The sequence below is a fragment of the Lepidochelys olivacea genome (genome assembly GCF_965140295.1).
Source record: "Lepidochelys olivacea isolate rLepOli2 genome assembly, chromosome: 4".
Classification (NCBI taxonomy): Eukaryota; Metazoa; Chordata; order Testudines; family Cheloniidae; genus Lepidochelys; species Lepidochelys olivacea.
This window is the reverse complement of record NC_140414.1, coordinates 38,620,823-38,645,624: the sequence shown is the minus strand read 5'-3', so window position 1 is coordinate 38,645,624 and position 24,802 is coordinate 38,620,823. Positions and strand designations below refer to the sequence as shown.

The 24,802-nt window shown below is 38.5% G+C and overlaps 1 protein-coding gene across 1 annotated transcript in view; it reads left to right on the top strand.

Annotated features, from left to right (window-relative positions):
* COL25A1 (collagen type XXV alpha 1 chain) overlaps nt 1–24,802 on the top strand; it is a 422,316-nt gene that overhangs the window by 325,122 nt on the left and 72,392 nt on the right. Inside the window, exons 13-18 of the mRNA XM_084626922.1 lie at nt 9,117–9,170; nt 10,698–10,724; nt 12,919–12,963; nt 18,538–18,570; nt 18,723–18,758; nt 24,221–24,265. Coding sequence (XP_084483048.1) covers nt 9,117–9,170; nt 10,698–10,724; nt 12,919–12,963; nt 18,538–18,570; nt 18,723–18,758; nt 24,221–24,265 — 240 coding nt within the window. The remainder of the gene's footprint in view (nt 1–9,116; nt 9,171–10,697; nt 10,725–12,918; nt 12,964–18,537; nt 18,571–18,722; nt 18,759–24,220; nt 24,266–24,802) is intronic.

Sequence of the window (24,802 nt, the reverse complement as noted above, 5' to 3'; positions counted from 1 at the left end):
TGATTTTTGATCCCAGTCCTGCAGGGCACACAGTACCTGCAAGGTGAAACAGGCTTTCAACTCCCTTTGGTTCCTTTGCATGTCTTTCCCACAGCTTACAGGATATCAAAACAATTCTAAGATATATTTGGGGTATTATGCAATGTCTCCATAGTATGTAGTATCAAAGTCCAAGGGCAAAATCTGAATTTGTGTGGACCTAACACAACTTAATAAAAGCATGTGCAGAGAAAGACACATGCTTCTCGCAGTTGTCCAGACATTAGCTCAGTTATCAGAAGCCAAAGTCTTCTCAAAGATAGGTACTACAGCAGGCTTCTGGCAAATCCTCCTTGCTAAAGAACCTGTACTATTAATGACATTCATGATGCTGTTTGGAAGCCCCTGTTTTAATTGTCTTCCATTCAGCATATCTTCAGGACCAGAACATTTCCAAAAGAGAATCTTTCAGATTGTGTCAGGTCTGCCTGGCATCCTTTGCCATGCAGATGAGGTGCTGGTGTATGGCAGAGATAAAAATGAACATGAAAAGTGACTACATGAAGTTTTGAGATGCTGCCAACAAGCTGGCCTCTCTCTGAATGGGAAATGTGAATTTGGAAAAAGGAACACACACAATTTGTTGAACACACAATTAGTAAACAGGGAATGCAGCTGGATTCAGACAAACCGAAGGCATTACTCATCTTACCTTAATCCAAAGACATTTTTGCTGTAGGAAGATTCCTGGGCATGATAAAACATTTTGTAGAATTCTTAACAAATTTAGTTCATCTAACAAAACCCTTAAGAGATCTCCTTCATGGTCATAATACATTTATCTGGGGGAGCACACAACAAAACCCATTTAATAAAATAAAAGAACTACTGATATCGCCACATGTTTTTGCACAATATCCAATAAAATATCCAGCAGCAGATGAATCTTCATATGGTTTAGGATCAGTGCTCACACAAAACCACCCAGAAGGAGACCAGAGGCTGTTGCATTCATATCAAGAAGGCTTACAGAAAGCGAGCAGCAATATCCTCAAGTGGAAAAGGGAAGCTCTAGTAGTCACTTTTGTCTGTGAACAGTTCAGTGCATATCTGTTTGGCTGGCATTTGAGTATTAAAACAGACCAAAAGCCTTTAGTGGCATTATGATGTTCAAAATCATTGGATGACTTTCCGCCTAGGATTCAAAGATTTTGACTATGGCTGCTTTCTACATTGAACATATAGCAGGGAAAGCACTCATAGCAGCAGACACTTTCTAGATCCCCAGTTGAGCAGCCACAAATGGAAGAAAAAGCTTTAGAGAAAGATGTCAAAGTCTACATTGTCCTTTTTCTGGAAGCAATTCCAGCATCTGCCAGCTGACTTCAACAAATTGGAGATGAACAGCTAAAGGATAGGAGTTACCAGAAACTGACTCAACTTTGCCAAAGTTCTGGAGCCAAATTCCACCAGACCTACTACAATATTGGCAGAATCTAAATGACCTTCACATGACTGATGTTTCTGAAAGGATGGTTCATTCTGATCCCGATGGTACTTCAGAAAGAGATGCTCTCCAAAATCCATGAGAGACACCAAAGCATAAACAAGTGCGGGGCATGAGCACAACAATCCATGTGGTGGCCCTGTCTGAGTAGGCAAATTCAGAGCTTAGTAGAGGGCTATGAGATATGTAACAAGTAAAAAAAAAAATTGCCAGAACCATTACTCTCTACAAAGCTACCTGACAGAACTTGGCAGCAGGTAGCCACAGATTTGTTTTCTGGAAAGGACTCGCACACATTATTGTAGTTCTCCAGATGTATTCACTTGGACATACTTACACACGCTTCATCAGCACAGGTCATCCAGAAACTAAAGTCAGCATTTGCAAGACATGGAGTTCCTAAAGTCTTCATATTTGGTAATGGGCCTTAATTTACCTATGAAATACTGCTAGCATTTGCACAGGATTTTGATTTTGAACCTCATTGTAGTAGTCCCCTTTATTCCCAGAGCTACTGGGAAGGGGAGAAACAGTGTAGACTTTAAAAAGACTTCTTCAAAAATCAGTGGATTCATAACAGAAGACTCCTGGCATATCAGTCAATATGCCTCGTGTCTGGACTATCTCTGGTAGAACTTCTGATGTCAGGGTGACTAAGGACTGACCTGAAGGAATTTTGAAAACAGGATGCTGGAATAAAAATTCTGCAACAAAAAAACTTCATTATTCAGCACAGAAGACAAGCACTACCTGAACTGAGACGAGGGAACAAAGTTTGTCTCAAAAGCTCCCAGACACTTGGAGCTGTTCCCAATTTGGCAGAAACTCCCCGATCCCACCTAGTAAAGACTCCTAAAGGACTCTTCAGAGGAATCGGGTTCATCTTCAATATTTTGCAACACAACAAAGAGAGGATCTGGGTCCTACAGATATTCTACCAGGAAGTGAGCCTCCTCGACAGGAAACTCCATGCATAAACTCAACAGAACTGACAACATGGTCTGGAAGACTGATCAGAGCCCCTGAAATGCTTAGAATACTACTCTGGACTATTTTAATGCAGTTGATAAGGGGACATAGTAGTGTAAATAGTTTTAAGAAAATTGAAGTTTATTTTGAACTGTTCCACTGAATGTATCCGATGAAGTGAGCTGTAGCTCACGAAAGCTTATGCTCAAATAAATTGGTTAGTCTCTAACGTGCCACTAGTACTCCTTTTCTTGTTGTACATTGGTTTATAATTTAAGTTGTAATATTTAATGAAAGAGAAAGGGAGATGTGAAGTGATTATAGAGTTCCTGGTCTTTCACAGTAACCAGAGAAGACCAGGATGTGTTGCAGCAGGGAGCTTAATGAATGTAGGAACTTCCTGGTTAGGGGGTTCTTTAGTTGCTGCATAAAGCTTCGTTCTTTGTGTTTGTATCCTCACACTACTGTCAGTTCTAGAAATTCTCAGAAGTTCTGGGTGGTAGGTGGTGTTGTTCAGAATGGTTCGCCCATCCTTAGCGATAATGTAATATAATGATGTTTCTGTGTTACGCATTGGCATCACAGCTTACTGAAACAACAGTTATCTTTAACAGTGGCAATCCTGTGATCTCTATAGCAATAGTGAAGGCTGCTTAACTTGTTAGCATGTTGCTGCTGATTTTGCATTACTGTGCATATTGTCCCATCAGTGCACTTGGAGTTAATGTGCAGAACTCCACTTAGCGTTGATGGCGGCTACATGCCCAGAAGCTGACTCCTGTAATATATTAAAGCCTCTGAATGTTTCAGCCTATTTGTGTGTTTGTTTGAAAATATACCATCATTACTGCACAAATGAGGACCATCTCTCTGTATTATTATAAACAACAAAAAAATCCTCCTGGGTCAGCAGTATTATTTTTCTGTGTCAGTGGTCAGCAGATAAACTACTTATTTAGAGGTCAGAGCAGGAAGTTGAGCTCAACTCATGAGCTGGTGTTACATTGTCATGGAGTTCTGAACTCCACTGAAGTCACTTTGTCTCTCTGTGTCTGAGTTTCCTCCATGTGTAAAATTAGGATGATGCTTCTCTACCTTACATAGGATTTGTGTGATTTAACTCGTGTTTAGATAATGCTTTGAGATGCTTGGTTTAAAGACACTGTAGGAATCTAAAGAATTACGTGCCTGATTCTGATCTCTTTCATACCAGTATAAATCCACTGATGGAATTCATCCTGATTAATACCAGTGTAAATTAAATCAGTACTCAGTCCTTTATTGCGTGTAGCATGTTCCTTTTTCACCACTCCTGTCCCGCACAGACTGCGCAATATGCTTCGTGGTCCATTTTTGGCAACTTCCGTAATACTGCGCTATGTGATGTGACTAAAATTCCCCATTCTTATTGCTGACAAGGTAGCTTTAAAACTTCTACCAATGTGCACCAAGGTCCAAAGTCACCATTGCTTAGGTCACAACATACCTCTCTCTGGGTTAGGAAGAGACTACAGGAAGCTTCATGTTCTTTTGCCCTGGGTTTAGCTAAAGTGACTTGATGTCAGACTGCCATGTGGTGATCCTGTGGCTGCAGTATTTAATGTTTATCCATTATCCATGTTTAGGAACATGGACAATGTAACTCACTGTTCCAAGTTTTATAGCTCTTTGGCCACATTGATATTAATTTTTGAAAAACAATAACTGCAACCCATGCACTTTTTCTGATATTTCATTGTCTTTTGTATAGGCAGTCACATTTTTTTTTCAATATATGATCCTTCTTTAGAGGTGAATGTTGTGTTCTTAAAGGCTAGGAAGTGGTACGGTTGGTAATGCAAAAAAAGTTAAAGTATATTAAAACTGCACTTTTGCTCTAGAAGGAGTATTTGTATGTTTACAGTCTTGGGACATGTTTTCTGTGGACCTGATTGCCACCATTGCTTCTGCAAGGACACCAGATCAAACAAAACTGACAGCAGCTGGGAGGTGTGCGCAGCAGAGAAGCTACCAGCACCATGACATCTGCTGCTGGACATTGTGGAAGCTTCTCTACGAACTACTGTGTCAAGTGGGCTCCACAGAGCTGCAAAACCCACTTCAAGAGGCAGGGCGTATCCCAGCCCACATTAATACTAATAGAAGCGGTGTTTGCTAAGATGCTGTTCCTGCATATGACAGGGTGGTTCTGTCGTAGGCATAGCATTAGTAGCCAATAGGAGCATAGCTTTGAAGAAGCCATCTAGCTGGGTGTGGAACAGAGAAGCAGAGCGGAAGAACTGGAGCTGGAGATTCCCTTGGATCCACACGGGGTTGGGAAGCTGCAATAGTTCTTCCTCTGCAATCCCCGGAGCTCCTCCCTGCAGGGAAAGGATTACAAGGGAAGTCTCCAGGGGTGACTTTACAGAGTTTCCTGGGCCCTATGTCCATCTTCCATGGGAGGACACAATACAGTCCTCATTCTTACTTTAATTAAGAGCTTGGATTATATTTTACGCACTAAAAGATTATAGGACATGTTATGTTTGCTTGGTGGTCCCCGCTCCCCCCTTAGAATGATGGTGCCTTTTTTCCCCCCAGAAGTTTAAAAAGAGCGGGCCATTACCTCAACTTTGGAATGTGCTCTGAACAGAGTAACTGTTTGGGGGGTGGAACCCCCTCCCCCAAATCCTGAATAAATTATAGAGCTAAATGTTATACAGAAGACAACTATTTCCACAATCTAACATCTTTGTTATCATCATTGTTAAGGATAGACTTCAGCACTAGTCAGGAAACACATCCACTGCAGCATAGCGAATGTCAAATTATCTGTGATTAAAGATTTAAATTCAGAGCTTTCTTCATTTTACCAATGCCAAGTTGAAAAACAATCTGATTGAAATTATTGCATGTGATAGCCCTGTTGAATGACCAATTTTTCCTTTGGTGCCTCATTTCCTTAAAAAATGGTGTAACCACTTTTCCACCTTAAAAATGACATAAATCTTTTGTTTCTCTTTGAAACAGTTACTTGAATGGTTGAAAAAGACCCAAGCAGTGTTTTACATTATGGTTTTAAAATGTGTTTTGGTTAAAAAAAATATAAAGTAATAAGCCATACTTTGTAACAAAGGCATTCAACATTATTTTCAGCCTAACTACTAAAATGGTCAGTTGGGACCAATAAACTCGAAATAATGTTGTGTTTTAAGGTATAGCAGAGGAAGCACCATCAATCTATCTACATTTAAAATGTCAGCTGCTGTTTTGCTTTTATAACTACCTGTGGAATTTCCTAATCAACTGAGTGTTTGAAATGTTGTCAGGGTTTGGGGGTTTTTTTGTTTTGTTTTTTGAAAGACTTTGAAAAACAGACGTTAAAAACCATCAGTGTATATGGCCAGATCCTACCCTCGGTGCCAGTGATGCAACTGAAGAGCAAAATGTGGTCCATAGTATAGAGAGATCACACAAGCCGTAATGGATTGTGTGACAGTGTCCCACTTTGAGATTTGACTTTCCCCTAGAAAAAAGTTGCAACTTGCAAAGTTCCCTTGTGTTCTGCTGCTCTTCGTAGTGCATTACCCAATACTCCTTAGAAACAGCCAGACTGTAGGTTTCTGCCATTTTCCCCCTGTTGTGGTTGTCTTCTCTTTGCTTCTACTAGGTTCTTTGCAGGGCTGGCCCTCAGTTTGGTGGGCTGTGAAACAATTTTCATATGCCCTTCTCTCCCCGCTGATGTAAGGCACTCCTGTCCTGTATGGTCACACCACCGTTCAGCTCAAGAGTTTTGGAATAGCTTAGTAAAATAAGCCTTTGGAGCACCCCAATACTTGACTGAATTATTATCTGTAAAAAGGTGCAGGGGTAGGGGAGGTCTTTAGTTTCTCACTTGCAGGAGAGATGTAGCTAGTTGCTTGCACTAGGGTACAGGGCCAATGTTTAGGAAAGTTTAGTACAGGGCAATGATACAAACTAGCTGAGTGAGGGTACTGATAGCTCTGAGTTGGCTGCCAAGTTTTTGAGATTTCACGTGTGCATGGTGCTAAGAATAATCAGCAATATCATAGCTGATTCACCCATCAAGACTCTCAGAAAACTAAATGGGCTCCTGGAAAAGAGTACGATGAAAAATTGAAGAGGGGGTATTGTGTGTATTAAAAAAAATCAGAACATGAGATAATCCCTGCAATGCTGGCCATTAAATTCAGAGGAGGATAATCCGTTCAAATGTATGTTATTCATGTGCTGTCCCTCCAGATATATTTTCAGTTTCTCCTTTCCCCCATAGCTCTCTCTCACTTGGTACCGACCACCCTGGAAACCCAGCACAGGGCTTAGGCAGAGTAAATTATAGAAACCCACAGGGGGGGTCAGAGATGGAGTTTTGTTTTAGGAGGGATTTATTATAACTCGATAAAAGCTTCAGCATTTCATTTCACTTCAAGGAAAATCAGATGAATTTTCTATTCTACTTATGCATCCTCTCTTTACCATACCAATAACTATGGGCATTAATACCACTGATGTGCAGGCCTAGGAAGAAGGTGGAGGCTTGGAACCCTGATACTTTGATTAAAGACTTAAGCCCTTGGCAAGTGTCAGCAGACAACAGCTGTTTTAAAGTGAAGGGGACAGAAATGAACAATGACTTGTTTTTTGGAAGGGTGGAGAAATGAGTAAATATACAAGTGCTCATTCCATCTCAGTGTCTCAAATGACAGTTCTCTTTAAGTGACTTTTAGATTGTCCCTTTGTAGGACATGGATGTTTGATAGCCAGTACATTTAAATCCTAGCTTCCTGATAGATCAGATTTAATTGCTACAGTAGCTGGCTGTAGGGTTCCAAGCCTCCAGGTTTGTCCTGAAGTCTCCAGGAATTAAAGATAAATCTTTAATTAAAGATTATGTCATGTGATGAAACCTCCAGCAATTCATCCAACCAAAATTGGCAATCTAAAGCTGAACCCATTTAAAAATATTGACAATGAATTGCCATATAACTCTCTGTGACTATCATGGTGCTCTGATGGCTAATTCCTCACCCCCTGCTTGGAAAACATCCCTCCTTAATGTCACAAATGCTTTTGGGAGAATCTCAACATTCTTGTTTTGTATTATTCAAATTACCCAACTCTTGATAATCATAACATATCCCACCTTTTTTATGACCTAGTTCAGAAATAGAATGCTACATGACTGTGAGGAATGGGTACTTCAGAGCTGTGGTTTATAACTGACCATAGCAGTTAGGGATGGAAAAAGCATCTGGCAATGGAAGATTGTGTTCTGGAAAAGTAGAATCTCTCCATAGTAGTTGTGGTTGCAAGCAGCTTCCATTTTAATTGCCCTCTAACTTTGACTTTCAAAACTGGTTTGTTTTTTGCTAGATTTTCTCTGAAGACAGAAGAGAATATTTCTGCAAAGTCTGAAGAAATTTTCCCAGTTTTTTTTCATTATTATTATTATTTGGTCAGCTCAGTTCCCTGTGTTATGTTAGTGTCTGTCTCTAGCTTGGCTACAATGGAAGCTGATGAGTGTTCAGCACTTCTTAAAACCAGACCACTTTATTTAGGTACCTAAATATAGATTTACGAGCTAACTTTATACATATATGTTTTTAAAATCTTGACCTCTATGCCTTTTGATCATGTTTGATCAACGGTCGAGTGAAGGTAAGCTGTGCTATGCATGCATGTGGTTAACGGTTATCTGAGGAACATGTATACCTTATTAGGTGATTGAATGAGGCAGGGTTCTGTAGGAGTCATTATTAGATTGGCCAGCACCACTAATTTCTTTAATAATTGGTTGACCTCTCCATTACATTTATTTAAAAAATTTTAAATGGTGTCTTTATTTATCTACACAGAGGGGGGAAAACATGGGAAATTCATAAAGTGGAAAAAAAAGTGTTTAAAAAAAACAATTAAAGTTTGTAAATTACAATGTTCTTACCTACCATTCAGACATTTCCTTGCTTTTAAGTGGTTGGGTTTCATAACCTTACACTGCCTACACAATAAACAAACACTACTGAGCATTAGCTAATTACTGTTATCCCAACCTGCGCATCTTTGAATGGGCACCTCCTGGTTCTCCATCCTCAGTTTCAGGCCATGAGAGTTGGGCAAACAAGTCCATATTCAAAAATAAAAACAACACTCTACTTCCCAAAACCTCTCACATTTCTAGAATTGGACCTTTTTGAAAGCTAACATTTGTTGTCATGGGTTTTCACATGCCTCTGCACATCTCTCCTCCAGAAGTACCAAAATAACTTTTTTTTTAAAAGGCCATTATTGTGCTATTTCCAGGCCAAAGAGAAGGAGGACATGCTAGCAATCTTCTTAGAAAGATGTATGAGGATAATGGCCAGTTTTGCTGACTCAAGGGCCCTGATCCTCCTCTGAGGATAATATGATACCATTGTAACTCCACTGACTTCAGTAGAGTTATTCCTGATTTATACAGGAGTAAATGATATCATAATCAGCCCCAAGAGGTTCAGCAAGCTTCATATTAGCATCCCAACTTTTGGGGTCTTATCCAAATTGAACCCTTTTTGAGGTTTCTCCATCACTACTACAAACCCAATAGGAGACATTAGGTGGAATATTGCTGATATTCTTCATCTTCTTTTTCTTAACACCACGTCTTTATTTGTTGTCATTCTAGGGTGAGCCAGGTTTGCCCGGCGAAATGGGAGAAAGCGGAGCACCAGGGCTTAAGGTTAGTGTAGAAAACCAACTGAAAAATAAAGCACAGTACAGGTATGTATATGGATGATAGTGTCATGCTTTTTTATTTGTATATCATGATTAATTTGTAATGGGCTCTGCCTCTCTACAGTGTTAAGTGGTATTAAGAGACTTTAAACATTTCACCATAAAGGGGCATGTTCTTTTGCTGCACATGCATAGTTCCAGTCAACATTAGTGACGAGTATATGTGCACTGCAAGGCAAATATGATGCAAGCGTTTAGGAATTTGGAAACCTGTTTACATAGTGTTGTTTATGCTTCTCATAATGCATTTCAGACCCTTTTTTAAGAACTACTGCAGTCAATTCTTTGATGAATGTCAGGATTAAATCTTGAGGTCTGAGACTGCTTCTTTGGAAGTTAACAGCAAACTTGAGTGGGAGAAGGTTTGAGTCCATAGTTATGGCAAAAAGAAAATGTTGCCTTGCATTTATTTTTTTGATTATTATTCCTTACTTGATTCCGAACAGATGAAATTGAACACACAAAACTTGATAACTTTGTCTGAATAAAAATTAGACACATCCAAAATGCTTTGATTGTTGGGCCTCTCAGAAAGGATAATACCAATTTCTAATCCCATCAGCTGTGTCTGTGTGTCTGTGCGGGCACATATGCCTCTCAGCTGATTTTACAGATCACATTGCTATTGACAGCTAGCCAGGATAGTCTTTAAAATGTACTGACTTGCCGCTTGTCCATCAGGAAAGAAAACAAGCCATTTGGGGCATACCCTTTTCTTGTTTAAACGCAGTGAATGCAAAGTATTTGCAGTTATTGCTTAATTCATATTCACAGCAGTATTCTTGGAGTTGCCAAGCAACCATCAAAAGTGGTGTGGATAAGCTAGAATGGTCAAAAATACAGAGATGAGTTGCCAGGGTCAGATTCAGTGTATGAAAGGGGATTTGCCATTGTACTGGCTTCTCACACAAAGTGTAATTAAAAAGTAATGGCTATAAACTGTCTTTTTTTATATAGAATTCTGCAAGCATTTTTTGCTCTCTACCAGATTATGAATCTAGACAAGATATTTAAGGGGTTTCTGTTTCTCATTAGGTGTCCTCCAAACTCCTCTCCAAACGTCAGGACCGCTCTCTTTTTCATTTTCTTCTCTCCCTCAGTCCCTCCAGAGTAAGGTGGGCTTGGCACATCTCCCTCTGGTTCCTCTCGGTCCTAATGGGTGGCTTCACAGAGCCATGAAGTTGTTCCTCACTTCCCTTAATCCAGAGTGAAAAACCAAGATGAGCCTTCCACACAACTGACCAGCCTTTTGCATTGCACTGTGTGTAATGTGTTGATGCAGCCCATCAGATTATAGTATTGAATCCTTTCTGACATGGCTTCTTCTATTGAATAATCTGTAATATTAAATGAAATTCAGCTGCTCTACAGTGTCTTGCATTAAATATGTTATCTAATGTCTCTTCTGTTGTTATCTAATGACATCATCTTAATAACGTCAAGATTTCTTTGTTCCTACTGTTTTGATCAGGGTGACCCTGGAGAACGAGGAGAAAAGGTGAGGCATATTTCACTTTCCCTGTGTTTATCTTGTTTTGAAGAATTGTGAATGCGCAGGCAGCAGTGAGGACTGATCTGTTAAAAAACAACAACCTGCTGTGTTAAAAATTATTAACTAGAATTCAGTCACTGAACTGACAAAACTGTGGACCCTCTTGTGGAACCCTTTATTGGGGCTAAGTAGCACTTACTCATGCAAACAATTCATTGACTTAATGAAACTACTCGTGTGAGTCCTGTATGTGCTCACTAATATATGCTAGGGCTGCACAGGTGGACTCTGATATTATAGTATTTTTAAAGAATGTTCCTGCTTTGAATGAACAGAAAAGCAAGCTGGTTTGCATTACTTGGTGTTGGTGTTGGTGTTGTGAGTGTCTGTGGGCAGTAGTTTCTTGGAAAGGCAGTCAGATAGGACAGTGATATCTCATTTTACTCATGTTGAGTTCTCTGTTGCAGCCCAGCTCTACTTGAATAAGGGTGAGAGAATAAGGGTGAGAATAAGGATGGATGGCCCATCCATCTCAACTTTAGACTGCATGAAAAAGGACAGGAACACAAATGCGCTACTTGTTCTCACTTGCATTGGTATCAATGAGGAACAACTCCATAGAAATCAATGGAGTTACACCAGTATAATATCACAGATCAGAATCGTCCCCACAGTACTAGTAACTATGGGTCTGATTCTGTTCTATCAGAGCAGAATTCTAATGGGACTACTCCTATAAGAAAGTGCTACTCTACATGAGCAAGGCTTATAGAACCGAGCCTCCCTTTACTGTCCTGAAGCAGTGTAATAGATTGAAAACAATGGGGCTAGTCAAGGAGTAAATTTCTCTGGCTACATGCCATCCAGACCTCAGGAAAATTCTGAAATACACCTTATACTTGGGCCAGGAGGGAAATGGCATAGAGAATCATCCCCAACTAGCTACATAAGCAGATGGGGTGGGAGGCCAGGATTGGGCCATACCTTTTTTAAAAGGTTTTTTCTGTTTGTTTTATTTGGGCAACTTTTTTAATGATCCTAGTCAGGAAAATTTCCAAAATGGTTTCAAAAGCAATGAGAATTCCTTAACAAATATTTTATAAATGACAGCCATCCATTACTTGTATAAGAATTCCTTGTGTTTGACATGGGTTCACTGGTACACTCTTTGGTCCAATAGTAGATAATATTTATCAACAAATTTTAGTTGATGAAAAAAATATTTTAAAAAATCCCCTCTCTTTCAAGAACTCAGAAGCCTGCAAAAGTCTTTGGGCCTGATTCTCATTTAAACCTTTTACACTTCTCTGGCCAGCAAGGGGTGAGTCAGTGTAAATTAGGATTCAGCCTTTCTGTACAGGTGAAGCTTTTAAAATATTTCTTTTAAAAAGCTATCAACAATTTTTAAATAGGGACATTTTCTCCCAGGCAATGACAAGAGTACTACTTCAACATTACCTCTTTGAGTAATGCTTAGCATTTACATGGAGACATGAATGGTTTTGGTAGCTTATTCTATATTTTAGTTAAGTTTTGCTAACTTCACACTGATTCATGGGGAAATACTTGAAATTCAAAGAGCATATCATGAATTGCTTCAAAATCATAATAAAAATGTATTGGAAGCCAGTAATTCACAACTCTGTTTGATCACATGCGTCTATCAATGACTTTGTGGTGAAAAATATTTACTGGTTATTCCTAATGCTGAATCATCATAAAATCATTCCTTTGTCACTGAACCAGAATGAACTGGGGATGTCTGTAGACTAAATGAACAAGAAGATGAAATGACATGACAGTTTGTATTTACTCAAGGAACTGTGAAGAGGTTTATAACTTTGAAATACCTTTCCTATCAGTGATCAAATATAACAGTTGTGTAAGTTATATTTCAGACTACAAATCCAAATGAAATATATCAAATCATGTTTTTCTCCTCCTGTGGATTTAAGTTGAATGAAGACTCTGAGTTCATGTTGTAAATGTCTTATTACATTTATTTGAGAGACAGGGTGGTAAGGTAAATACATTTATTTATTTGGTCATTTATTATAGACTCCGGCTGGTGAATTAAAACTGTTAGCCTGGTAATAGTGTTTGCAAGTTGCAAGTTATTTCTGGATACTTTGTGAATGCATGAAAATTATTTTAAAAATTGCAAAACGGCACTGCAAATATATATATTTTTTAATTTTAGGGTGATGCTGGAGAAAACGGACCCAAAGGTGACATGGGTGAAAAGGTACATCTATTAATGAGTAGAGATGAAAGGATATTTTAAAGGCCATAAAATATAACCAGAAGATGAAAGGGGAATGATACCAAAAAGAAAATATACAAAGAGACTTTTTAAAAGGTTGAATGGTCTGACCTTGACTCATTCTCACAAACAGCAGAAACTCATCAGTTCTAATTAAGTACAGAGGGCCTGCTTATGCTACAGTAGTTAAAACATGAGACCTGACATTGCATCTTTTATAAACCTCTAAATATGCATTACACAGAAACTTGAATCACAAGCTATCAGATATTCTTGTTATGTCTGTTTGGTAAATGATGCAAGTTTTGAGTATTAAGGCCAAAGACATTGCTGCGTTCAGCATTGCAATGCCTAACTGGTGTAAGAACATAAATCTTATTTTCAAAAGGCAGTAAGAGACTTATGAACCAAAATCATATCAACAGTCAATAATAGTTTGGCAGCAACATCTAAATACCTTTAAAAATCTGGGTCCAAAATCCTAGCTGCAGTGTACAGGCTGAGTACTCAGGATGTGCATTGGGGAGTTCCTCTGAGTCTGAGAGGGAAGAATTCTACAACCAGGACATGGAGCAGCAGCTAGGTCTCCCTATAGATGGTACTTCAGTCCCCACTTCCCTCCCAGGACATGCCTTTTTACATGCCAGGTAGATCCACTTAACCACACTGCTGGAGATCTGGAGCTAAGGGAGATGTGCCAAGGCACAGCACCCCCATACAGAGACCCAGTGTCCCCAACAGATCCCTGAAATTAGTAGGGATCTCAGGAGATCTGAGGGTTCTGAGAGGACCAACCCCTTACTTTTTCAGAGTGGGGAATGCTGCCCTCTGACTGGATCAGAAAAAAAATTCTGTAAGGGGAAACTGATCCCCTTCCACATTCTTTTCCAAAGGAAGGGCCAAGGCAATCTGGCATACAGTTGAAAACATAATCCAAGTGGCTGACCAAAACCCCCAAAAGTTTGAAAATTCAGAGTGAAAGTTAAAAATTATGTTTCAGATCTTTGTTATTTCACACCAGCTAAAGATCTGGCTTCCATGCCTTTACGTCAGCTCAGTCTCCTCAGGTACCATATTTCAGAAGTCTCCAAAGAATGGGTGATTTTATATATCATGTGCATTATGACTGAGAAACGGGAAGCTGAGATTGTTACCACTGACAGATTTTATGGTTTAAGAGGAATGGGAAAAATAGAGAATCATACCTGCAGGTAATAAATTCAAATCCAGTCCATTTCTCTCGCATGGTTGCCAACTTTCACGTGGTAAATAAGCACCCCGACTTCCACAATAAGCCAAAAATCAAGCTAATCCCATTTCAAAACAAGGCCAAAATAAGCCTGTCCCTAAGAACCCCAACACTCTGTAACTATATCCCCCCATCGTGTAGTCTGGGACTGTGGTGGGCCTGCTGTGCACCCTGACTGTGTGCCCCCTGACTCTCTTCTCCCCTTGCCTCTGCTTGCCCCTTGCCCCCGCTTGCTGGGAGCAGATAAAAAAAAGAAGCAACAAGCTACAAGCCAAAAACTAGCCAACAAGCATCTTACAAGTCAATTAAGCCAAAAACAAGCCCAATTTCTGCATTTTTATCACAAGTTTGGCATGTCTGGTCTCTAGTGGCCAGGAATCATTGCTATCTATTTTTGAATATTTAAATTATTATTCTATTACTCAAAAATATATGCAGTTTGATTTCATAACTATTTTCCTGAGAGACCTAGTAGCATGTCTAGAGACATTTTTTATGTCCTGAGAATGTCATGCTTAGCCAAATCATTGGAACAGTAGATCAGATAAATAGGTCATGTATATGTTCATGAAACAATATTAAGGTCCAACAGCAGCTAAAATAGAAGTTCAGAATCTCTCCTGTGAGTCCTATGACGCTTCAGTAATTGTTCTTCAATTGTGTCTGCTACTGAAGTACTTGGCATGTGTCCAAGTGAAAACAAAAAAATCTAAAAAAATCAATTCCTCATTCTGTTGGGAATTTATCCTTCCAAAGCCAGACATTGTGTGTGTTTCTGTGTGGACCTCAAATTGTTTGGTATTCTAGTTGGGAAGAACTTTTAGAAAAGATAGGTCAGCAGATGGCCTTTTGAATGTTCATCTGAAAATCTTTAACTGAATTGACTGAACCTCTGAAACATATAATGCTCCCACCACTTCCAAGTTTCATGTAATTGTCTGGAGTACTGGGGTGAAATGGGGATGGATAGATAGTTTTTGTACAGGTCTCATTACTTTACCAGCATCAGGCTAGTTGCTGCATGATAGGAGTTGGGCTTCCCATAGATCTGTGAAGGTATAGGAGAAGGCCACAGAACTTCTCTGATTATGTCCTGCAGAGTGACTCTGCAGTGGAGGACTGTTCGGTTAGGAGTTTAGGAGAATATATTTTTGGTGTGGAAGTTTAGGAGTGAGTAAGCACTGAAGTCAGAGTAATTACTCCACAGTTACACCAGTGTAGTTAGGAGCAGTGCTCCTGTGGCTAGTGCTCCAGTGACTTGCACTATCTTTGACCATCATTATACTTATAGCAGAGATGAATTTGACCCAGTGGTTGTTAATTGTGTTGGTTGCAGAGGAAAAAAATCACGATGACTGCTGCCCCCTAATAGGAACAGCCAACAGTAGCATACTCACCAAATAGCTCTTGTTTTCCTTCCCTTTCTTAATCCATCAGTCACTTCTCCCAGTCAATGGCAGGATCATCTTCAGGAGACAGGCGGGAGCTCTGTGGCTTTCTCTTCCAACATAGTTGCAGGAATTTCGGGTAGTGCCATGAGAAGCCTTTCACACTCTCCTCTAGCCATTGATGAGGGTATGGGAAATCCTCTCCTTTTCCCCCTGCCCTGATAGAAGCAGTTGGCACTGTGTTCCAGAATATCTCTCTACTGTCCTTTCTGCTGCACCTTTAATATTGGGTGTTGGTCAAAGTTATGCATGCTATATCTAAGCCAGGATGCACCATATGCCTCAGAAGTCTCGGAACATGGGATATTTGGATGACTCTTGGGCTTCTGAAACATTTGGTGCACTCTAGGACATCACTAGGGCAAAGCATTGGAGCAGTACTTGAGCGGCAGTGAGGCTTACGGACTTACTGAGCCTCTTTTTTCAAGGTAGCATGGGGAGGGGTCTTTGAGCCTGAGAAAAGAGGGAACCGCGGAAGTTTTGGATGTGCAGGAATGATTTATCAAGACTAATCTGAACCAAAAATAAGGTTCAGAGATGAAAGAAGATTAGAGCCAGTTCACCCAGACCTCTCCCTTTGTCCACGACCCCATACAGTAAACCTCCATAAATGTTGTCTGAATGAACAATACATAAACCATTGCAGTAAATAATAATAATTAATAATTAATAATAAGCAGTTATATAGTATCTTTATCCAAAGATCTCAAACATTAAGACTCACAATTCCTGTGACATGGGTAAGTATTATTTATCCCCATTTTATATATGGGAATACTGAGACAGAGAGGTGAAGAGATAACAATTTCAAACCAGGGTGCCTAAAGTTAGGAGCATATACCCATATTTATGCACCTAAATGAAAGTAGTGTCATTTTCCACAGATGATGCACATCCACAGCTCCCATTGATCTTACTACATAAACATAGACTTAGGTGCGTATATTTTGACAACGCTGGCATCAGTGAGCTGTCTTAGGTCACATACAGAGTCAGTGGCAGACTTGGGAATGGAAACCACTCATTAGTCCTTGCTTCCATTCTCCTGCTGTAGCCATTGGCCTCTCAAGCAGCCAAAATCCCCTTGAAGTACTTTTCCATTTGTGTTTTCTCCTGCTGAAATTCTTTCATTTCCAATCCAGCTGACTCAGTGAGGGACTGAGAACACGCTCTAGCTACATGGTTTTTACTTTATCCTGTATTAGTTTTCATTCTTGAATGAAAGTGGATCATAAACACTTTGTATCTTATCTGTGCTATTTCCAGTGTTATCCCTTAAAATGTTTAACTTGTGACTGTCTCTCAGCAGTTGCTTTGCCACTTTATAGCTATTAAAAAGTCCTTGAGATTTCACAGTTGTACGTGCTGTGAGGGACAACAGCAATATCACTCATACATGTCTATCAAAATGAGACCGCTCAGGTTTCCAGACATGAATCAGCCTTTCAGAAAATGGCCTTTTGTTTTCTCTTTGCCCTCTGAAGAGAGAGTTACAATAACTATGAAAAGGAAACCAGGCTTTTAAAATATAAATCACCACGGCTCTTCATTCAGCTTTACTGAACCACAGGACAGCTAATCAAAAACTGGTGGTTTTATACTAGTAGTTTACATTTTATTGTTTTATATAGTGCAAGACTATAATAATAATACTTAGCATTTATACTGTGCTTAACATCTATTAAGATGTTACTGTTACAGATATTAGCTATTCTACTCAGTATGTGCATCAGTAGCATTCTGCTTTAAGACACAGGGTAAGCTTACTGCACAGTGATCTCTTAATTTTCTTGATCAATCGTAATTCATAATAATAATAATAAGGAAACTGTCCAAATACAGGTTCTGTAAACAACTTCTACAGTTTTCACAGGGTTGACCTATTTACATGAATAAGTTGACTAGCAAAACTTTTCAAGTGAGAAATAGCATTTAATAATTTAGCTTCCTCCACTTTACTTTGGTGTCCCATTGAAGACAAGGTGCAGTGAAATGAAAGTACAGGAATTTTCAGAAGTCTACAAAGGCTAGTAAAGAACTGAGAACCAGAAGCACTCTGCCGTAGCCACTGGCTGATTCTGTGACTTTGGGCAAGTCCTATCAAACCCAGACACTCAGAGCAAAACACAGGAGAACCTCTTTGAAAGTTAGTTGCTTCATCAGAACTGACCTTTCCTGAGCAAATAAATTTCAGCTCATCTGACATTCTGTTACTTACAACATTTAGTGCATTAAAGCATCAAGATAAAAACAGCGAAAATCTATGGAAAAGAGATGGATAGTCTGACATGTTAAACAAGATAAACTAATGGGTCACTGGATTCTTTGAGGTTGAATGTCATTAACACAAAAGCTTTGTCAATTAAGGCCTGAGACTTGCCATCTGTAGTTGTGGACCCAAAGGACCAGTGATGCTCTTTGATATGGCAAATAATTTTGAATGTGTCATAGACTTGGGGATGTCAAAACATGAAGAGGCATAGCACTATACTCTAGCTTCCCACTACACATCTCTTTAAAATTCCTTTTTGTTACAGCAACTACATTATTGGTTGTAAAACTTTTCAAACAAGTGAATAGGTTATTATGTTGTCTGGATAAATGGAAAGCAAATCCCACATCTGCATTTCTTTGAAAGCAGAATTGTTTCTCTTTGAATAATACTGACTTATTGTCAATGGTCAAATTGGTATGCAGTGTCTCAAGACATATTTAATCTTGCTACAGTAATTGAGAGGTACTTTGAGAAGGTTCCAGGATAATCATGCCTGTGTTTGTTAGTTTCCTGAACTATCAGTTTCCTGAAAATATATGTACATAATAAGTGTGATCATTGTTTCCTTGTGAATTTTATATCAGGGTGATCCTGGATCTTCTGCTGCAGGAATTAAGGTAATGTTGTGTTTATAGTGGTCATTTTTTGCAGAATCCCTGTCACTTCATGCCACAACTCTTTTCTCCTCTTCTACGACCCTGAGGTTTTTTTTTCACTTTGTCTGATCTTGTGGTTGCTTATTTGTTTGTTTATTTAATCTTTCAATTAGGGAGAACCTGGAGAATCTGGTCGGCCAGGACAAAAGGTAATACATGAAAGCATTCAGTCCCTTTTTTCCTCACAATTAGACTTGCCATCAAATCTTGTTTATACAAAACATTAGTACTGGAGATTCCGTCTTGCACATAAATTGCTTGTTTGGTCATAGCAATGATTGCAAGATAGTGCAATTTAACTGATTGCTCAAGGTCTATACACATTTTGTTTATGATAATTTTGAGTTTTGAAAAAAACTTGAATAAGAATGACACTGGCTAGAGTGCAAAGTGAGAATTAGAATAACCCACCCACTCTTATAACTACAGGGCACTTTTTTCCACACTGAAAGTTTGCACTATCTCAGCTGTCTGAAACTAACAAAGAATGGCTCTGCTGTCTGAATGTTGACAACTTACCCTTGCATGTTTGACTAAATATTGACCTGCAGATTATAGTATGTTATTACACCTCATTAAGATGAAATAAATATTGACTCTAGGGCTGGAAGTTCTCTCTCACTTGTGCTGGTAGTGAGGAGCTAAACTGGTAGAAGCGGACACAAGCTTTGAAAAGTTAGGAGCAAGTAGCTCCACTACGTGCTACCCCACCCCTGCCCCCCAAGAAGCCTTTCCACTGGACACTGTGCAGCCAGAGCTTCCTTGGTTGGGAGGAGGTGTAGCGGGGAACAGCTGCTCAATATGGCATGATGCCCTCTTGACCTAGGAAATTGCCAATAGGAAGTGAATGGTGCACCAAGCAGCATTGCCTGCCCCCTCCATGCCTTTGACCCTTTTTCAGAGGATAGGATAGGATGCAGGCACAGATGGGAAAGCTTGTGACTGTGTCTCTCCTCAAGGAGCCTGAAGGTGCTAGCAGAACACCAAGGAGAGGTTGGATTTTAACACTACAATCCTGGGAGGTGTGGGGTAGCAGTTTGGCTTCCCTCTGGAGTGTACAGTGTTTCCTGGGAACAACCCTTCACCATCCCCACCTCTTGTAAAGTAAGAAACCTCTCCCCTATCCCAACAGGAGAACTGGAAATTTAATCTGCAAGGTACACTTTGGAGATTTTCCAGTACTCAGGTCAGGGGACAAGTAAAATCATATACTGTATATAGGGAATATCAGGCCAGCTATATTCTAAAACTCAGTTCCTTTTTATGGCCATATGGAACTCTGAGAAACCATTTTTTTTAAATCAGTAAAAGACAAAATTGCAGCTGAGTTTCTCTACTTGGCAGGTTTTAATCGGAATGATTTGTAACAGACTCTATACGACTATTATGATATGCAAATTAAATTTGTTAGTAAAGCTCAGTTTCGAGTAGGAGAGCTAGCGAAAGCAGTTTTAACCTGTGGAATCATTGTGCATCATGTACTGCATGTTCTACTTGGATAATAAACTACAGAATGCACTTTAAATGTTTAGATTCATACTCTCATTTGCTATCTGCCAGGCAGGGAACAACTAGCAGTGATTTATTAGCAAGATACTGATCTCACTGCCCAATGCAATCAGGTTTGATATAATAGATGTAATATAGATAAATAACCAGTAGCCACGAACTTCACATTAATGTAGAGTTTTATAAGTGATGAGCTTGTCTTTGTGTGGTTGCATATGATGTTATGGAAAGAAAGTGCCAGGCTTTTGTCTCAAACATTTACATTGCCCATAATATTTTGAATACTCATTCTCTCTCTGTATTTTATAGTTCTCTTTTTTTAAACTTACGAGTGAATTGGGGCATGATCCTTAAACGTACTTCAGCACCTTGCTGTACCAGAAGGGACTGTGCACATTTCTTTACACTGCCCTTCCAATGCACCTCAGTCTTGACCTCAGTACACCCTCCAGTTTCAGCATCAGGCCACACTTGAGCATATATTGCCAGTCAGACTAAAGTGAGTGATTGTTTTGTGATGTGGTCTAGTGGCTACTTTGAAACCACAGACATATTTCACTTGTGATCTACTGTAAATCATATTTGAACTCAGTACTTTAGAGGCAAAAGGCTTGTGGATTTATGCATTGTGCCACTTAGCCCATATGTTTCCCTTCATTATGTGTGTATACACACACACACACACATAATTATTTTCAAACCTTACAATCTGGAGGCAAAAATATGTTCTCTGCGAGATCACTGTAAATGTAATACCAAGAAATTGATGTGAAGATAATACTGTAAATAAAAACAGTCTCTCACTGAAATAAGATGGGCCAAAGTTTTAATGAATAGATGCTGAGGTTCATAATCACTTGTATTTACATGAGCATATCTGTCAATTGAATGTGCAAAACAAACAGGTTATTGCTCATAAAATATCTGTTTGCTTGTGCAATTAACCGGTTTCTTGCACAAATGCACATATATGGACTTCTGCTTCTGGTCTTTAAAAATTTGACCCTGTGAGAAAAATTCTCCTCTCTGATCCACAGTAAAGGTATTTTATTCACTGAAGTGCAGATCTCTGTTGTGTAGTCTGTAATCCATCCTACATGGAACTCCAAGTCACACCAGTCTGAGTTCAGTACGTAAAACAAGTGCAGAATGTCTGATAGAGATCTGAACTGCAGTGAATAAAAGACCTGTATTATGGATCAGAGGGTAATTTTGCCTTATATTTTTACTTCCCTGTGAATAGAGAATATGGGCTAAATCCTATAGTTCTTACTCAGGCAAAACTCCCATTGCAGACAATGTGAGCTTTTCGTGAATAAGTAATAAGTATGAAATGAGGGTTTGACGTTTCTTATATATATACCACGCATGTACAGATTAATGGATAAATACATATCAATCTACATTTAAATATCACACTTTAAATGAGATTCACTATTTGAGTGTAAATATAATGAAGACACAAAAAAACTAGCAATGAGAAACGTTTATATAGGCATGAACTGTGTCAAATGTCAATTTCCCAAACTTTTGTTCTTTCCTATTATGAGGACACCTTCAGAATGTACAGCTATTTTTACAGCACCCAATGGGAGTTTTCTCTGATTAAATACCAAGAATTTGATCCTCTATTAGTATTCACTAGAGTAGATATGTGTGGAAACCCACTGAAGTTCCAGATCTCAATGTAGTATTGGAGCCTTAGTCTTTACGCATGAAAAACTCCCATTGTGCACCATAAAATAATAAAAAGGACAGAGCAAAGACATTAAGTTTTGGTCCATGTTGTGCATTTATTCATGTATTGATTCATATGTGAGGATATTTGTGTATGACTGAATGAAATACGTCTGTGTGTGAATGTATGAAAAAAGGATAGGTGTGCCATATACGTTATAGATGTAGCCCACGTACATTATATATGTTCTATAACAACTTAGAATATTTGACTGCTTTATTTTGATAGACTGGAGTTTGTATTCAGCTTTTGTTTGTCTTTGGAGTCATTTAATCTCATAAATCATATCAAACGTATATTTTGAAAAAAGTTAAGGAATGAAAATACTGTCCATTCAATTTCAATGAACTTCATAATAGAACACGAGTAATTGAAATGTATTTTTAATCTTGCCTTGAAGAGTACAGTTTAATCACTTTAGTTAGTGTACTTAGAATTTGAGTTCTCCAAGGAAGGGACTGTCTTTTTGTTATATGTGTGTGAAGTGCCTAGTACAGTGAGGTCCCGAGCCCTGATCGTGGACTGTGCATGCCATGGCAACACAAATAAAATAATAATAAAAGATCTATTAATTATAATGATTAAACATTTATATTTAGAACTGAATTTTACTTATTTTAAAACAGAAGGAGAAAAAGTCATGTCATGTCCACGTCAATGAAAGTAATTGACAGATTATAGTATTAATATCTTTGTTTCACTAGCATATCTGACTCTTCATGCAAGAAAAAAAAAGATGGAGTAGAACTTTTGGGCTAACACTATATCAAGAGTGAATGTAATACATCCTGTTCAGAGAATTACTCTTTAAACAGGAGTAATGGCTCAGTGTCTGTTAGACAATGGTAGGCAGTATATCAACTGGTAATAGAATCTGCTGAAAATGATATCCTGTCCTCCATTCCTTTATTGTATTTCACATTTAAAATTTCCAAAGTGGATTGTCCTTTTCAGTAGCTTCAGTCAGAAAGATTTGTTAAAATTCTGGAATGACTGAAATCTGCAAGGAAGATGGGCTTGGGTCCGCCTAAAATGTTTCACAGTTCTTTCGTTTGGCAAATCAATTTTCAAATCAACTATTCTTTTTTTGGTTTTGTTGTGGCAGATTGTAAATTTGCTAGAAATTCTTCAAGTACGTTTTAATATTATTACCTAAAAATATAGTGCAGTTGGTTATGTAAGCTGAGGAATTTGTGTGTGCTTGTAATCTCCATGCACTGAGCCAAACCACAAAATTGAGATCTGGATTTCAGTAAAGTTCAGGAATGGATGAATCTAGAGTTTAGTTCAAGAGGTAGGGACCAGCTACAAAGTTTGGACCTGATCTTCCCTATAATTCAGGGATGTTCAGATCCTGGGCTTTGGTTCAGGTCTCTCTCTATGATAGCTAGAAATCTACTGTCTGTCTAATTGTTTTGTCCTTGAAATCAAAATTATTACATCCATTATATTCCTAATGCCCTTTGATTTTTGGTGTTCATCGTTTTCCTTCTCCTAAGAGGACATCATTTCAGCACCATTTCAACTAACTTCTTAGGATGATTGTATGTATGTAAATGTTGTGCTTGTCCTTCTCTCCCATAGAAAAATATCAACTTCATTCCAGAATGAATGTGTTCAGTCTTCAATTCCTGTTACACATTTTCTTCTTGAAAGTAGAGTATTTTGTTCTTTTTTATTGCAGTGCTAAATAAGCAGGGTATTTATTAGAAGTAGTTCTAGTTTATTTGCTTATGGTACTTTGTGGTGTTGTGGATGTGTACGTGTGTGTGCATTTACACTGAAATGTGGAGAGTGTTGATGGTTCTATAAAAATGATAGTTAATTGTAATTGAGTAATCCCCCTGAAAATGTACAAATTAAATTAAATTTTTGAGCCACATTTGTAGCAAAACTGGACATTATACAGCACCCTATCCAGCCAATAACTGAATAGGGGATAGAATTAAATATCTGCAATTGCAGTTTTGCAGAATTACTGCAAATGCAGTAAATGTCAGTATTCATATTATTTAATTAATACTATTTATTCCCTCTTCTTTTGATAAAAATACTGGCCAGAATTTTCAACCTGTGTGTCTAGTTAGGCTCCTAAATCCACAGGAAATGTTTAGGTACTTAAATGTAGGTTTAAGAGACTAAATTTAGGCATTCCGTTTAAACATTTTAGTCATACTTCTAGGTTAGCAAGCCCTTTAATGTACATTGTGTTGGCCTGAGTATCTGTGATCCCTGAAATGAATAGCAATCGTGTGTGTGTGTGTGATTTCATACTATACCTACTACAGTGTATACCTGGTTGTTTTCTGGATACCAATTATAAATGAATATTGTTCTGTAATGTTATGTAATTTTCCTGTATAGGGTGAACCAGGTCTTCCTGGGCTTCCTGGACTCCCCGGGATAAAGGTAAATACAACCATAATATCTGTATAGTGGTACTTATATCTTCCTAAACATTTTTTATTTTAAAAAGGATTTTGTCACATGAAGGCCTTCACAGAAAATTGATCATCTATATATGAATGAATGAACAATATGCCTTACACTTTAATGTGTAGTAAAATGTCAGCTTACTTTGAAAAAAAAACCTGGACTCCTTTAAAAATAATGTCTTTTTTACATTTTTATTTAATTCAGGAGGCTTGTCATCAATGTTTGTTTGCAGTTTAATTAGTATTTGCCAGTAACAATGGCCTACAGAACCTGCAAAGCTAACAGCCAAAGAACTGTCTTCATTATCCACAAATTGTGGAGGACCAGCTATGAGCAAAAATAGTCTTTGCTCTCATTGCTCATTAGTAATTTCCACTGACAAGTCAAAATATTTGAATAAGAATACTTCATCCAGTATTACCATTAAGCAGTCAGACAATCTGTGGACCAATAACTGGTTTATCTGCTGACTTCCAGTCTGCCTGTTATATTTAGGCAAATTATTATAAA